General features: G+C 46.1%; 1 protein-coding gene across 1 annotated transcript; it reads right to left on the bottom strand.

Moving 5' to 3' along the window:
* Positions 1-897: 897 nt before the first annotated feature.
* Positions 898-16,258, bottom strand: WNT1 (Wnt family member 1). The gene is made up of 4 exons (XM_035107933.2): positions 16,158-16,258; positions 10,017-10,270; positions 6,454-6,719; positions 898-1,386 (listed from the first exon to the last, which is right to left on the bottom strand). The coding sequence occupies exons 1-4, from the start codon at positions 16,256-16,258 to the stop codon at positions 898-900; spliced, it is 1,110 nt and encodes a 369-aa protein (XP_034963824.1).
* Between the last annotated feature and the right edge of the window lie 402 nt (positions 16,259-16,660).

Here is a 16,660-nt window from a genome sequence, read left to right as displayed (position 1 = left end):
GGGGGACTACAACTCCCAGCATGCCTTCCCACTGACCATGCTGGGAGGAGCTGTAATCCAAAACATCTGTAAAGCACCCAGCTGGGGAAGGCTGGCCTGGGATTGGTGCCCCAGTGATGCTTCATGGAACTGGCACATTGGGTTGCATCCCTCATGGGATGGGGGATATGAAAATGCAAAGTATTAAATAAAAGACATTCACTCCAACACCCTGTAATCTTATACAGTGTCTCATCAATGAGAAAGAAAGTCCACTGAGGTCATGTTTAATTTGTGAAATGAAAGGTGCCTGGAAGATGCTCCCTGTAATCTGGACACTCCTAAACCTTTCTTCACAAGCTCAGAGGTATTTTCTCCCTATTCTGACCACTCTGCAAGAATAGGAACAACAGCAATGACGGCAACGGCAACGGCGGCAGCAGCAGCAGCAACATCAACAACAGTTCCAGCTAGTGGGAATATAGCTAATACACTGGGAGATACAAGGCCAAGTGTTGAAGTCTTCTGGGGTTCTTCCCTGATGAAGAAATCTGGTTCAAATTAAAGCCTGTATTGAGAATCTTGACAAGCAGGCAGGACCTGAGGGGCTGCCTAACAAGCAGAGAGTGGGGACTTGGGTCTGGCAAGCATATTTACACACAAATGTCTCATTTCCTCCCAGGCTTCTTTCAGCCATCCAGATTGTGCTGAGTCTGTGGACAGCAGAACCTTGCTTGGGGCAGGGGTGGCTGGGTGGAGGTAACTCAGCTTCCTGTTTGCTGGACCCCAAAGGGTGCGGAGACAGATGAAGAGGTGAGGTGGCGGTGGCGGCAGGCAGGGTTGTTTTTCTTGGTGGAGTGTGCATTTTTTGGATCCCCTCTATTAAGAAGTGTTTTGTTTTCGCTTTCCTTTCTTTGCTCACAAGCACTCGTGCAACACTTGCATGTTGGTGCAGTTCAAGCAGCTGACATGGCAACACCAGTGGAAGGTGCAGTTGCAGCGCTCTGTCACCCGCTGCGTCCGGGTCCGGTACCCTCTCCCACAGCACAGCAGCTCGCAGCCATCCAGGGCAGGAGAGGAGCTGTTGCAGGAACGGCCCGCGGTCCCCGCTGTCCCTGTCTTGCCATTGTAGGTGCAGAAGTTGGGCGACTTCTCAAAGTAGACCAGGTCATGCGGGGAAGGGGGCTTGTGGGCAGGATTCTCGGGCTCCAAGTGGTGCAGCTCCACCCGGGAGGCCCGGTTGCTGCCTTTGTTGCCGTAGATGACCCGTGAGGCACCGTCAAAACGGTCCTTGAGAAAGTCCCCCACGGTCCGGAAAGTGGGCAGCCGCATCCAGCAGGTCTTGATCGTGCAGGAACCAGACATGCCATGGCACTTGCACTCCTGGCGCATCTCGGTGAAGACCGTCTGAAGGGGAACAAAGGACAGACATGCCTGTTAGAAGACACCAGAGCAGCAGGGTTCTGAGCCAGCCACACCATAGAACAGGCATAGGCAAACTCCGGCCCTCCAGATGTTGGTCCTGTTAGCTAGGGATGATGGGAATTGTAGTCCCAAAACATCTGGAGGGCCTATGCCTGCCATAGAATCATAGAATTTTGTGGCTTCGAAGGAACTCCAAGGGCCATCTAGTCCAATGCCGTGCAATGTAGGAATCTCAACTAAAACCTCCCTGACAGATGCCCCCCAACCTCTGCTTTACAACCTCCAGTGAAGGAGAGTCCACCTCCTTTCCAGGGAGTCCATTCCACTGTTGAACAGCTCTTAATTGCCAGAGTTCTTTCTGTTTAGTCAGAATCTCCTTTCTTGTAACTTGAAGCCATTGGCTCAAGTCATAGCCTGCAGAACAGGAGAAAACAAGCTTATTCTCTCTTCCATGTGACAGCCCTTGATATATTTGAAGGTGGCTCTCATATCCCCTTTCCATCTCCTCCCTTCCAGGCTAAACATACCCAGCTCCCTCAACTGTTACTCATAAGGCTTGGTTTGCAGACCCTTGGTCATCTTGGTTGCCCTCCTCTGCACACGTGCCAACTTGTCCAGATCTAAATTCATGCCTAAATGCTTGACTCCTAGGGCTGTATACTTTTCATAGCATAGTGGAGCAGCTAAGTCATATGGTTCAAATATTGCCCTGGCCACAAACTCACTTTGTGACATTAGGCGAGCAAATATCTCTTACCCTCAGTCTTCCCCCTGCCTCATCTGCAATAGGGGGATAACAGTTTTGAGTAGCAATGGCCACCACCTTAAGTGACTTTAAAAGAGGATTAGACAAATCCATGGAGGATAAACTATCAACAGCTTCTAGCTACGAGGGCTACCATCCGCCATCAGAGTATGCCTCTGAAAGCCAACTGCTGGGAATCACAAGGGATGGAGAGCACTGATGTTCTCAGGACCTGCTCATCAAGCAGGACTTGTCTTATAACCTACCTTACAGGCAATTGTGGGGATTACGTGGACCATGTACTGTACATAAAGTGCTCTGAAGTGCCTTATTATCATCATCATCATCATCATCACCATCATCATCATCAAGATCATCACTGTTGTTATTAATTCCAACAGAGGAGCAGAGGCTGCTAGAGTATGTGCTTCTCACTCGCTCTGCTTTGCTGGGAACCCCTCCTCCTACCAGACCCATCTCCCCCACCCCTTTGCTTGCAAGAGGGAGCTGTTCCCTTGGCGCACTGTAGGCCCCCCTCCCACCCACGGAATGTGGATGCGTCTTTCCAAGCCCAGAGCTTTCCCTTCCAAACGGGTTTTACTGCAATTAGAAGAATTGGAACCATTTCCTTCCAGATGTGTAGGAGCCCACATGGCAGCCGGGCTTGTGGTTCTGGGCTTGACTAGCATGCCTGCTTAAGGGCTGCTTTCTCCCCCTTCTCCCCCCCTTTTTTTGGCCATCGCACCACCACTGCCCACCCCTCCCATGCTGCCTACTGCCACCCTCATCGCCCATCCTATAACCTACTTCTGAGAAGTCAGCACACATCCCGATGCACAAGTTCACACACATACGTGGATGCACAGAGATTGTACACAAATAGCTCCTGCACAATTCCATTCATGAGTGTAGAGGCCTTGCCATGAGGTCAGGGATCAGATTTTATGATACCAAAAAAAACCTTGTTTTGATGAATTGGAAGAGCTGCAAAAAGATTCCATTGAGCACATGGATTGATAATCTGGACAGATTCATACGAATGAATTGCATGTCGATGCAAAATAAGAATGGATAAATATGAAGAAATCTGGAGCGAATATTTAAGCGATGAGGCAGAAAGTGGTGGGAAGTAGGAAGGAGAGAGAGGTGGGAAAATATTGTTAAAGGGGTGGGGTCATAGGTATATATCAGCATGCTCAAATCTGAAATGTCGAAGTGTGTTGTGGTGGTGGTTTCTGTTGTATGTGTTTTTTGCAATTGTTGTTTGTGTTGAAGAAATAATTAAATAAATAGAATTTTTTTAAAAAAAGATTTTATGATACCATGAGTGGCAGAGAGGCAGATTTGATGCACTGGGTACATAATGCACCAGGAAGTTCTCCTGTGCAAGCCCTACTGTGCAGAGTTGCTACTGCAGAAGAGCAATTTGATGGCTATGTACACACCATACCTTAAGAGCACATTGCTTCCCTAAATAATACTGGGAACATTGTATGGCGTGCACATACAGGCTAAGACCTTGCACACCTGGTGTTCATCCCAATTAGGGTCATGCAGGGGGAATTGTGCCTCGTGATAAATTGTGGAAGGCAAAGTGAGGTCCATTTAGGTTTCCTGCCAAGCACAACTTTAAAAAGTTAACAGAGCAGCTTTTATTCTGATTTCTGGGGCTTTTTAGGATGATCAATTTCTTAGAGATGATGGTGTTTTAGGTCCTCAAACTGGGGATTGGATAGAACTTGACAATGAGCACCCAGACGGCCGTTTGAAAGAGAGAGAAATTTTTATGAGAATAAAAACTGCAAACAAAACAAAGGCCCTTTGGAGAAGGAGCAATGCCTAGATGTGTACAGGCTGATAACGGAAGCCTCAAAGCCAAGATGGCAGAGCTGGAATGCCATATATAGTGGCCATTTCAGAAACCTGGTGGAACAGTGGAAGCCAGTAGAATATGGTTATATTTGGATATAAAATCTCTAGAGAGGGCAGGGAAGGCTGTGCTGGAGAGCCAGAATAGTGGGGGCAGGACCAGGACTTGCATGTATAAGGACCACTGCCCATCTCAGCCAGTGGACTGAGGGGCTTGGCCCTTCAGAGAAGGGAGGGGGCAGGAAACATGGGAAGCTGCCACCCCTGAGTCACACTCACTGAGTCACACTCATTGCTCCGTCTTGCTCAGGATTTTCTACACTGACTCAGAAAGACTCTCCTGGGATCCCTACCTGGAGATGCTGGGAATTGCATGAAAAGCAGGTGCTCTGCCCCTGAGCTATGGCCCTGCCAATGACCTTAGAGGTGGAGGAGGGTTCATTTACTTAATAAATAAACAAAATTAAGAAGGGGCTGGTGTCACTTGCAGCGCTCCATCCCCCTAGACTTCCTAGAAGGGCTTCAGAGTGTTGCAACGCAATAGGGTGCCATGTTACTCTGGAGCCACTCCAAGTCCTGTGTGGCAAGAGGGAAACAGCCAGCCCACGCTTCCTGGAGTGGCTCCAAAGTGGTGAGACATATAGGTGGCGGGATCTGGCAAAGAGGGGGCTGTGCTACTGGGAGTAGCAGGAGCCCTATCTTTTAAGAGTTTTTTTAAAAAATAAAAAGGAAGAAAGAATACTTGAGACCAATAATGCTAGCAAACAGCATCTCCTGGTGATATTCCAGAATACCCATGAGATTGACACTAGATGGTGACATACCATTACTCCCAGGGGCGTGGGAAACATGGCTGGGAGGCTGCCAAATGCTGTGCTGCTGCTCAGAGTGGCTGGGGGGCCTTTTCTCCTTCCAATTGCAGAAAAAGAGAAATGCAGCTGCCAGTACCATATTGCTTTTATTAAAGTCCGGGGGGGGGGGCTGGATTAAGAATACTAGATATGGTTCTTGGTGGGATATGGTCCCTTGGCAGGAACACGGGAAAGGGCCTTTTTGGTGGCTGCTCCCGGACTCCAGAATGCCCTCTTTGGAGAAGCCAGATTGGCTCCCTCCTCGTTTTTTGGCCGGCAGGTGAAGACCTTCTTCTTTCAACAGGCTTTTGGGAACTGACTGCTTTTAATGAAAGGGCAGGTGCCCTGCTGTTTTCAGTGTAATTATTTGTATGTTTTAAACAGATCTTATGTAAGTATATAGTTTTAATTCTATTATTATTATTTATTATTATTTTTTCTATATTTTAGCTGCCTTGAGTTCCATTGAGGAAAATAAGATGAAGAAGAATGCAAGGAGGATCCTGCTGGATGAGGCCAAAGGCACATCTAGTTCCAGCCAACCAGATTCTGCCTCTGGGAAGCCCACAAACAAGTCAAGAGTGCAATAGTGCTCTGCCCACTTGTGATTCCACATTCAGAGCACATACCCCACCCCAAAGAATCATGGGAATTGTAGTTTTAAGTGTGCTAGGAAGTGCAGCTTTGTGGTGGACAAAGCTGCACTTCCCAGCACACTGAAAACTACAGTTCCCAGGATTCTTTGGGGTAAAAAAAAATCTGTTTTAAATGTATGATGTGTATGCAGCCAGAGTTAACTGTTTTGGTGGAGTTTAGTATAGTGAGCCAATCTTGTGAGTACTTGGACACTATTCAAATCATTACACATCCGCTCTTGATTGAAAGCCATTTTTCCAAGTTTTTTGGTGGGGTCAGGACAGAGTGAATTATGGTCTAGAGTCTAGACACATGTTGAAACACTCACAAAAACAGTTTGATAGTTCAGATCACAGCAAAAGTCGGCTGTTGTTGACTTCACCATGTGAAAAATGGGTAGGTGAATGGCATCCTCCAGTCTACACACAATAGGTTGTCATTCTTTCTGTGGTAATACCTGGATTTTTGTATGCTTTTCAACATGTTTAAAAAAATCCTGCCAATACCACTGTGATCCATTATCCCCATCGTGGGGGGGAATGGCTTACAATGGCCCAGCCCAGTGTTAATATTGCAGCTGAGATGTGGGTTTCTGCACGTGCTGTAGTGCAGGTGAGGCTCATCAACCTGGGAAGGTAGCCTGTCTAGAAGAAGGAAAGCTCTGATCCTAAACTTCTGCTGCCTTGCAGGATATCTTTGGGAGAAGAAAAGGCTAAGGAGTAAACCTTACACAAATCTGAAGTGGAGTCCCTAAGACAGGTGGATGGCATCTTGTACACCTCCTTCCAGCAACCCAGGACCTCCATATACCCCCCCCCCGGCTTGCACCCCGGGGAAGTTGGTTTGGTGCTGCAAATACAGCAATCTACACCCACCCACACCCACGACTGCAAGCACATATAAAGCTTTGTCTCCACTTCCTCGCCCACATGCTCTCTCACTTCCTACCAGACGTCCTGCTTCATTGTTGTGCAAATTCATCAGGAAACGCAGGTCCCGCCCCTTCTCATTGGAGTCCACGAACTCTCGTCCAAAGACCCTTCCGAAGTCCACATTGTCACTACAGCCACCCCAGTGCCAGTCAGGACCTCCTGGGCCCCGCCGGCGGTAGTCACAGGTGCAGGATTCGATGGAGCCCTCGGAGCAAGAGCGGGCCACAGAGTGAGTGACGCCAGCGCTAGTGATGGCGAAGATGAAAGCTGTTTCTCGGCAACCTGGAGGTGGGAGATGGGAGGGGGTGATATGGCATGTCAGCAAGCAGCGTCAGAGTCCACAGTTCATTTCTCCCCATTCAGAACAAGGGCCACCCCAGCACATGTCTGCCGAGATCAACATCACTGCTGGCACAAATAACAGCTGCTGCTTCATTCATCAAGTATCCCCTGGGATAGCTCAATTGGTAGAGCATGAGACTGTTCATCTCAAGGTTGTGGGTTCAAGCCCCAGGTTGGGCAAAATATTCCTGCATTGCAGGGGGTTGGACTAGATGACCCTTGTGGTCCCTTCCAACTCTACAATTCTTTGGTTCTAAGTATCTTCTCTCCCTCTTCACATTTGGGAAGATGGAAGCAACTTGCGAAGTGAACTTTAATTTAAGCAGCCGGAACAATACCCATAAAAATCAGAACTCCAAAAAGAAACTGATCATAGAATCATAGAATCACAACATCCTGCCTTCCATCCCTGCCCCACAAACTGGAAGGATCCCAAGACCCTGCTTTTGCCCTGCCCTGTTCACAAGAGACAATTACCAGCAGGGAAAAAACAGCCATGAGAGTCTCCTTGCCATCACCATGCTTGTGAGGTGGTAGTTACATCCAACTGCCAAACTCCATCCACAGTTCACCTTGCGTATCCAACCAAAACTGTCATAAACTGATAGTAGGTAGCCTGCAGAACTACATTGAGAGAGAGAGAAAAATTCATTCAGTAGCACCTTAAAGACCAACTAAGTTTTAATTTTGGTATGAGCCTTCGACTCAGACCAACACGGCTACCTACCTGTAACTAGAACTATGGAAGGCACCACATTGAGCCGCATGAAATGGAAGTCCAGGTATCTGATGAAGTGTGCATGCACACGAAAGCTCATACCAAAATAAAAACTTAGTTGGTCTTTAAGGTGCTACTGAAGGAATTTTTTTATTTTGTTTCGACTCAGACCAACACGGCTACCTACCTGTACATTGAGAGAGGTTATTCATAAAGGCAAATTAAGCCAGATGTTGCAAGGAACATGGGGGAATGCTTGGGGTTACAATCCAGTGTGCCTACAGTAGGGGTGCGGTATTGTGTGGCATTCCAGATGTTGTTGGACTCCAGCACCTGTCAGTCCAGCCAGCATGGCCCAGTGGTCAGGGATGATGGGAGTTGTAGTTTAGCAACATCTGGAGTGCCTCAGGTTCCCCAATCCTTGCTGTACAATCTTGATTTTGTGGTTACAAGGTGTGTGTGATGGTACAATCTTAGAAAAGTCCCCCCTTTTTCTTATACAAGAGGACAGCCACTTGTAAAAATCTGCTTCCTGATTAATTGGGAGCATCTTTTCGAATTAAAGAATTGAAAAGATTGATTGGCTAAATGCTGCAACCCATTAAAAAATTCTTTAGCTGGGAAAGGAGAGCAAGAGGAGGCATGCTAAAGAGTCTGAGAGTTTGTGGGAAAGGAATGTCTTTCCTCTTCGTGTGGAGAGGAAAATAATAACATTTACTGACTATTAAAAACCAAAATAATACATGTTGCCTGGTGTACAAATCCCAGCTGTGTGCTGTGTTTATGCGCTGATAATAGAAGTAAACTTTTTGCACACAGGAGCTGTGCAGTTAGGCTGCCTCCTCTGGGCAACACAAGCACATTTTGCCTTTTCCAAGCGTCTCTCTGTCTCTGTCTCTGTCTCTGTCTCTGTCTCTGTCTCTGTCTCTGTCTCTGTCTCTGTCTCTGTCTCTGTCTCTCTCTCTGTCTCTCTCTCTCTCTCTCTCTCTCTCTCTCTCTCTCTCTCTCTCTCTCTCTCTCTCTGTCTCTCTCTCTCTGTCTCTCTCTGTCTCTCTCTCACCAGCATAGAGCACCACTGTGGCACCACAAGCCATCCTAACCAGGATGAGGCAGAGATGATAGCCAAGGTGACATGGTTAGTGTGTCAGATTAGGATGGGGGAAACTCAGGTTAAAATTGCCAGCTGGGAAGGAAGTTCACAAGGGCCAGCTGCCCTCTGTTAGAGCAACCTACCTCAAAGGGTTGTTGCAAAGACAAAATAAGGGGTCTTGCATGCTACCCTACGCTCCTTGAAGAAATGGTGGGGCAATAATGTAATCTGCTATACATTTTGGAAAATAGTTTCTCTGTTCGCTATGCATTTGGACTCCTCTTAAGAGACTGAACCTTTCAAAACTGTACTGATTTTAATCACTGATTCCAAAACTGAATTTTGGTTTCTTAGAATTCCTGAGCAACTGTGAGTACAAGGTTGTTGGTTAACAATAATGAGAGGCAACCACAAGACACTTTCAAGAGAAGAATTGGGAGCCCATGGTAGGTTTCCAGTGCTTCATGGCACTTCCCAACTCCACACACTGAATAAATTCAAGGCGACTGTGGTGCCTCCTGACATCTTGTAGTGCTTCATTTGTGTGCAAATTCTCCCAGTTTCCCAAGGACCAGAAAGTTCTGGGGCAGTTGTACGAGTGCCTTCTTATGAGGGGAGAGAACGAGAGACTACTGAGATATTTTTCATTTTAAAATATCTATTTAAAACATGGTAGCTAATCTGACTTTGAGGTCTTTAAGCAGAGGCTTGACAGCCATCTGTCAGCAATGCTTTGATGGTGTTTCCTGCTTGGCAGGGGGTTGGACTGGATGGCCCTTGTGGTCTCTTCCAACTCTATGATTCTATGATTCTATGAATGCAAATATTTGTGCTGCTGTGTGGATTTATAATGTTTTTAAGCAAAAAATGAAAAGAAGCTCTGATTGTGAAAGTGGAGGGAAGAACAGTCAATAGGGCAGCAGTGGTGCAAAAGTTTATCCTTGGTTAATGAGTCGCACAAGCTTGCATCACATATACAAAACACTGGGAAGTAGAACACAAATAATGACATATCATGAAATGCAAAGTAGTCTGTACACTTCCTTGCATTACTTCCTGTAGCAGATTGCATAAGATATCCGCTCATTTGGTTGTAACAGACTTTCATTTCTACCAGGGGTGGGGAATCCATGGCCCTCCAGGTCTCCTTAATCCCAGCCACTATGGCCAAAGGTCAGAGATTATGGGAGTTGAGAGTCCAGCATCTGGACTGTGGGAGACAGATGTCAAAGAGCACATGGTATTGATTCAACCAAGAATCAGAAGAAGAGAAATGGAGCTTTTCCGATTGTGGTGAATCAGTCACCTGGGATTCTTCATTTCCCTGTTCCAATGGGTGGGCAAGAACACAATCTCAGCTGCACCAGGCGCATTCTAGCTAAGCGAATGGATCCCATTGCCCAGCCTCCGTCTCCTGTCACCTCCTTACCTCTGTTGACAATCTTGCCAAAAATGTTTGGCCCTGCTGTGGTGGGGCAATTCCAGCGGCGGTTGCGGAACTGCCACTTGCACTCCTTGATGGCGCTCTGCAGGCCGCTGCTGATGCTGTGCAGGATCCCTGGGTTCTGGCGGATGAGCTTGCGCTGCTTGCGGCTCAGCAGCTGCAGAGAAGGGTCCAGCACCAGCTGCACATTCTTGGAGTCCGTCAGCAGGTTGGTGGACGAGGCCACATTTATTATTCCCCTGCAGTCACAGAAGCAGGAAGTTCACATTCTGACACACAAATTTTGGAGTGGGAAATGGCACATTGAACATGGATGTTTACATCAGCTGAGTGACTTATTGGCATCTTCTGACTGTTTTCATAGGCATCAAACGTAAAAATCTCATTCACTGCTACCTGTCAAATACTACAGTAAATAAGATTGCTTGTGAACTGTTGAATGCTGTGAAATGCTACAAACCACTGCATGCTTATTTAAAACAATTGTGGGGAACCACACTCCATAAAGGATGATTGAGGTATCTGACAATGATTAAAATCAATAATAATAACAATAATAACGAACAGCAACATGAAAGGAGCACCGGTAATATTCACTATCAAGAAGCATAAAAGTGGCATTACAAAATAATTTTTAAAATTTGGAATTAAAACTTCCTACAGAGAAGTTTCCTACACAATGTGGGTGGTGCTGTGGTCTAAACCACAGAGCCTAGGGCTTGCCAATCGGAAGGTCAGCGGTTTAAATCATCGCAACGGGGTGAGCTCCTGTTGCTCAGTCCCACCTCCTGCCCACCTAGCAGTTCAAAAGCACGTCAAATGCAAGTAGAGAAATACCGGTAGGTTTGCCTTGGTACCAAAGTATGTTTGCCTTGGTACACTCTGACCATTAAAACATTGCTGATGAAGAATTGGCGAAACGGGGCCTTGTCCTGGGATTTTTTCACTGGAATTAATTTTTATTTGCCTTACTATCATACTGGAATTGATTCCTATTTGAATTCATCCTATCATTACATAAATAAAACCTTTTGAAGACTTACTTGAAATTCATCTTCCTCCTGGCCCGAGTTCTTGCCATTTACTGTTTATTTCTGGACTTCCCCAAGAACTCCAATTTCTACAGCGACTATGATTTAGAACAGAGCATGAGAGGCAGGGGGTGCCAAATTCTGGTGTGGCACAGGGTGCCACTGAAATTTGAGACCCCACAGTCTGCCCCTTGGCAGGGGAAAAGATGGGGTATGTATGTATGTATGTATGTATGTATGTATGTATGTATGTATGTACAGTGGTACCTCGGTTTATGAACACAATTGGTGTTCCGGAAGTCTGTTCATAAACTGAAGCGTTCATAAACTGAAGCAAACTTTCCCATTGAAAGTAATGGAAAGTGGATTAATCTGTTCCAGATGGGTCCGCGGTGTTCATAAACCGAAAATTCATATACCGAGGTGTTCATAAACCGAGGTTCCACTGTATGTATATATGTATGTATATGTATGTATGAAATATTAAAAATGGAAACAGCTCCTGAAGTCTAGAGATGATTTATTTATATTTTTAAAAGAAAGAATTGGATGTGTTACAGAGCCATTGATACTGAGTCATGTAGTTGGGGACTTAGTCTAGTTCTCCATCAGCCTCAGACAACAATAATGTCAGGGATTCTCTAAGTCGGGGTCTCAAGGCCACAGGTTCCCCAGTCCTGGTCTAGCTATTAAACATGAGGGAGGCAGGGTGTTCCCATTTCTAACCAGGGACACCTTAGATGCATAGCTTAAGAGCAACCAAAAGGAAATGCCATCCATGTTTGCCATTGGGGCACTTTGCATGCTTGAAATGTGATAAATATTGAGCGAGAATTTCCTTCCTTTCCTTTCTGTTTCATCCAAGGAGAAAGAAGACTACAGAATTACCTAGCAAATCCCACAAAAAACACATTGGCAACATATAACTCACTAGCCCAAGTGGCAGTCAAGGGTCCACATAGCAGGATCAGTGCAGAGTTATCCAAGGTTTCTGCACCTTTCTTGCAAGTACGGTACTCTACCTCCTCCTTCAGCCCCAAGCAGTGGATTAGTTCTACAACTATTAAAAAGGTAAAGGGACCCCTGACCATTAGGTCCAGTCGTGACCGACTCTGGGGTTGCGCGCTCATCTCGCATTATTGGCCGAGGGAGCCGGCATATAGCTTCCAGGTCATGTGGCCAGCATGACAAAGCCGCTTCTGGCGAACCAGAGCAGCACATGGAAACGCCGTTTACCTTCCCGCAGTAGCGGTTCCTATTTATCTACTTGCACTTTGACGTGCTTTCGAACTGCTAGGTTGGCAGGAGCTGGGACCAAGCAACGGGAGCTCACCCCGTCACAGGGATTCGAACCGCCGACCTTCTGTTCAGCAAGCCCTAGGCTCAGTGGTTTAACCACAGCGCCACCTGGGTCCCTTCTACAATTATTAGTGATTCCATTTAGCTGCCATGACTAATACACACTGATATAACAATCCTCCATTAACTTGCTCTCACACTTTAAAATAAAATTTAAAGCCAAATAATCTAGTTGCTATCACTACATCTTGTGGTGGTGAGTTCCCCCACTTAGTGATACACTGTGTGAAGCAATTCCTTTTCATAGAATCATAGAGTCAGAAGGGACCCTGAGGATCATCTAGTCCAACCCGCAGCAATGCAGGAATATGCAGCTTGTTGGCTGTGAACCTCCCACTGCCAATCAACTTTCCTAGGTAATGCCAAGAATCAATCAATTTCTCTCTCTCTCCTCACTCCATACCATTCATGATTTCATAATTCTCTATCATGCAACACTAATCTGTGAAGCTGAATAGAATATATGTTTGTTTGTTTGTTATTAATCGGAAATAATAATAGCAACATAATTACAGATCTATGCTGCATATTCTAAGGGTCAAGCTGTACATCATGCCCCATCCAGTGGAGGAGACTGCAAACAGCGCCTGTGTGGTGACTTCTCCCCACCGTGGCCACAATTTGTAGTGCTTCTTGCCACCTGGATCTTGTGCCTCATGTGCAGAGCACAACATACCACACATTCCTGGCAGTGGCTTGGGCTGGCGCTGCTACTGACCACAGGATGAAGAGCATCTACATGGTAAGAAGTACCACACACATTGTACACATCCCATTTGCAGCAGCCTCCCGCTCAACGTGTTGAGTCTGAAAAGAAGGGAAGCTGTAATATGTCACAGCACCAGCTCTGTGGATTAAGCTTCCACAAGAGGCGATGTTCCATGAGACCTTATGCAGGTTTCTTCAAGGACCGTCCAATTACAGAAAGCATTTGGCTGAATGGCTGATCTGGTATGAATTGTTGGTCTGTATTGCTGCTACTGATTATAATTTTTCTTGCTTAAGCTATTTTATATTTTAAAATGCTGAGGGGGTTGCTTTTGTACCTGAAATGCAGGATAAAAACAAAACAAAATTAATGGAGCTAGCTGTGAACATTCCTAAGTATTGTGTAAAAGTAAACAGCAAGCAGCCCTATGTGCCTCCTGCTTTCAGTCTATAGATTATTCCTGATATCCTTAACATTAAATCAGATTTGTTGCTCTGTTAATTCTCCTTTGTGATTTATTACTAACCAGTGTCTCACATAGATAGATAGACAGATCCAGTGAATGACTCACAGATGTATTAAAACTATTAGGATACTTCCTGATGAGTTACAGTCCTAAAAATTTGATACACCTGGTGAAAGAGACCTCGATTGCTAGAAAAATTCCCAAAGTAGAATTGATAGAACTCTGTCACAAAACGGTGTTTTAAATAGACCCACACAATAATAAAGGTTATTCCAGGAAGTTCGAGCAAACCTAAATTTGGTTCACACAGCCCAAGACATGGGAATTACTAGAAAAGCATCTAGTAAGGGGAAGCAAGACCCTTTTTTGTACCTTATGGTCAAAGCTTGGGGCACAGAGTTTCCTTCTCAGAAAAGACTGGAATTCTAACTTAGATCAAGCCAAGCCGCATGCTTCATTAAGACAGGCTTTTGGTCTGTAGGACTTCCATGGCATCCTCAGATTTGGATGTGGGGCTTGCAGAGGGCTTATTAACAAGGGACATATAGCTATGCTTGAAGAATGCAGGCTTCATTTACTAGTAGTATTAAAGATGTTTGGGCCTCACTGACTCACACACTCTCCTTCAAAGCAGGGAGTTGATGGTGCATCCCCAAATAATTATGGTGCTTCAAGTTGACTGAGAAAATGAACCTGTCAACACACACAACCCATCATATGCTGATTACTGTGAAAGTTGTAAGGGCATTTATAAGTCTTTCACTAATGGTGGGAGGCAAGAAATCTGTGCCTACAGCTTTAGGTACCAGTAAACAACCCAGAAATGTGAAAGTTGGTACTTGTGCAGCCCAAGATACACAGATTACTAGGGAAATCTGAAAACTGGGCATTTCCCAACTGTACCGTCAACTTCTGATGCTTACCTCCTAGTAGGGGTCAGTATTTCAGCAAACAGCAAGCTATGTGGGTGGAGTTTTCGGAGCTGGGCATTCTGTTAACTGTTCAGGTTTCCATTTAGTGGAGGAGGCTTAGAGCTATCCCAGCAGAATACACACTTTATTTTCATATCCATAGCTATAGATATGCACCAAGCAGCTGCCCTTGGTGCATAATTCTGTATACATGTTACCAACTTAAAATCAGGATAGATATGGATTGTGACTAAAGCTGTGTGTCTACTGCTTCGCAAACCAGTGGTAGGAGTGCGCTGGATGCCGAGTAAATGGGCATGTGCGCACAGCCTCAGATTCCATGCACCTGATACCTGCAACATTGCCAAAGATTCTAAAGTGCTCCATGGTCTGAGGCCATGCACTGCTCTTTAATGCCTCTGAAAATGCTGGTGTTCTAAGCAACTAGCTTGGCAAGCTGTACAACAGAGTGAGCCAGTGATAACTAATACACTGAACAAATTATACAGATTAGAGCTAGACTGGGGTGTTCACACATAAGCCTTAACACAACAGAGTTTTTAAGAGTTGTAAAGCCTAAACAGGCCAGAATGCCCATTCACATTGCAAATGCCTCTACTCACATGTAAAACGGTCAGAAGCACATGTGGACCATGCTAAAGAAGTGCAAGCTTGTTATTGAATTCTGATTTAATTGGGAATTCATTTAATTCTTGCAGATTTGAGAGTTAATTCTCAAGGACACCCTTAAGCAGCCACCCCCCCTCCCAGGAATGGTAGCGGTAATGGGAATGATCTTTCTCCCAGGGCTATGGTTAACGATTAATGGGGTTGCAGTACCTGCTCCTAAATAATGTTATGGGGAGACTAAGCATCTAAAAGTAAAAATGAAAGTAGTAGTATAGGAAGAAATATTAATATAACTCATAGTAATTATGCAACGATAAATGAAGTAACATATAGCTGTGCCACAGCACCAGTGCAAACTGTACAGTAGATTATTATTACTGTATGTACTGTATTATATATGTATTTGATACCCCACCTTTTGCCCCTCACAGGGACTCAAGGCAGCTTACAAATGATAAGACACACTTTCCTGCCCTTAATTAACCATCATTGTAGCTGTAGCAGCAGCAGCAGCAGCAATAGCATCATCATCGTCATTTTTCTAAAAGAAACTGCTACAGCACACCTGTACCCCACCACACTTCCAAATGAGACCCACCCGCTGATCTGGGGGTCAGTGAAGGCTAGCTGAAGCCCTGTGTCTTTTCCTGCCCTATATGTCTTGTACCACGAGGATGCCTCTCTCAGGCGCATGCAGATGCCCTGGTCTTTAGCTAGATCAGGATTCCACAGTAAAGGGCCAGGCGATACAACGTGCCTGCGGTCGGGAATCTTACAGAGCAAACCAGGTCCGGGCGGCTCGCCGAGCGTGCGCCCCCTTTGAGCGCGCCTTGGGTTCTGCTCTGCTCATCCACCTGGGCACTTGGCGCAGCTTCCCGAAGCTCTGCCTGCAACACTCAGGAGTGGGGCGGCGCAGGTCACCTCCGTGGGAGCCAGGCCAAGGCAGATTTGATTCCCCTCTCCAGGCTCTTCAATTTGGAAAGGCTCCCCAAAGGCGCACAGCGCGTAAAGCGCACTTACCACCATCGGCCGCTGTTATTCACCGCCAGCGTGTTGGAAAGAGAGGAAAAAGCCAAAACCCACAAGGTCTTCAAGCCTAACATTAATGCCACGGGGCTCATCGCTTCGCCTGCCCAGCTTGCCTGCTCCGCTGAACCGCCAAAAAAAAAAAAAAAAAGCAGCGGAGAAGAGATGGGTGGGTGGAGGGTTGGGGTAGAGAATCCGTCTCCAAAGACTTTGCTGGAGAGGCGTGCACTGTGCGCCCGGGGAAAGGTCCTCGCTTGTGGAGAGTAGTTTGAGCCCAAAAAAGTTGTTGTTTTTTTTAAATAATAAAATATAATAATAAAATAGTAGTAGTAGTAGTAGCAGTAGAAAGAGAGGAGCAGCCGGCGAAAAGTCCCGCGAGGAACAGCTCTCCGCTACCGGCTGTCCTGGATGGCGACGCTTCTCTCTGCAGAGCAACTAAGGCGCAAGAGGGGGAGACTTCGCGCGTCCTGCTCGCTGGGGACCCCTCGAAGCAAATC

Source organism: Zootoca vivipara, chromosome 2 (assembly GCF_963506605.1).
Source record: "Zootoca vivipara chromosome 2, rZooViv1.1, whole genome shotgun sequence".
In the NCBI taxonomy this organism is placed as follows: domain Eukaryota; kingdom Metazoa; phylum Chordata; class Lepidosauria; order Squamata; family Lacertidae; genus Zootoca; species Zootoca vivipara.
This window is presented reverse-complemented; position numbering and strand designations above follow the sequence as displayed.

Excerpts from the sequence above, each read along its gene's own strand:
- WNT1 (XM_035107933.2), bottom strand. The coding sequence starts at position 16,258 with ATGAGCCCCGTGGCATTAATGTTAGGCTTGAAGACCTTGTGGGTTTTG. Across the intron at positions 10,271-16,157 it reads AATAACAGCGGCCGATGGTG|GGGAATAATAAATGTGGCCT; the intron begins GTAAGTGCGCTT and ends CTGTGACTGCAG. Across the intron at positions 1,387-6,453 it reads ACAATGAAGCAGGACGTCTG|ACGGTCTTCACCGAGATGCG; the intron begins GTAGGAAGTGAG and ends GTTCCCCTTCAG.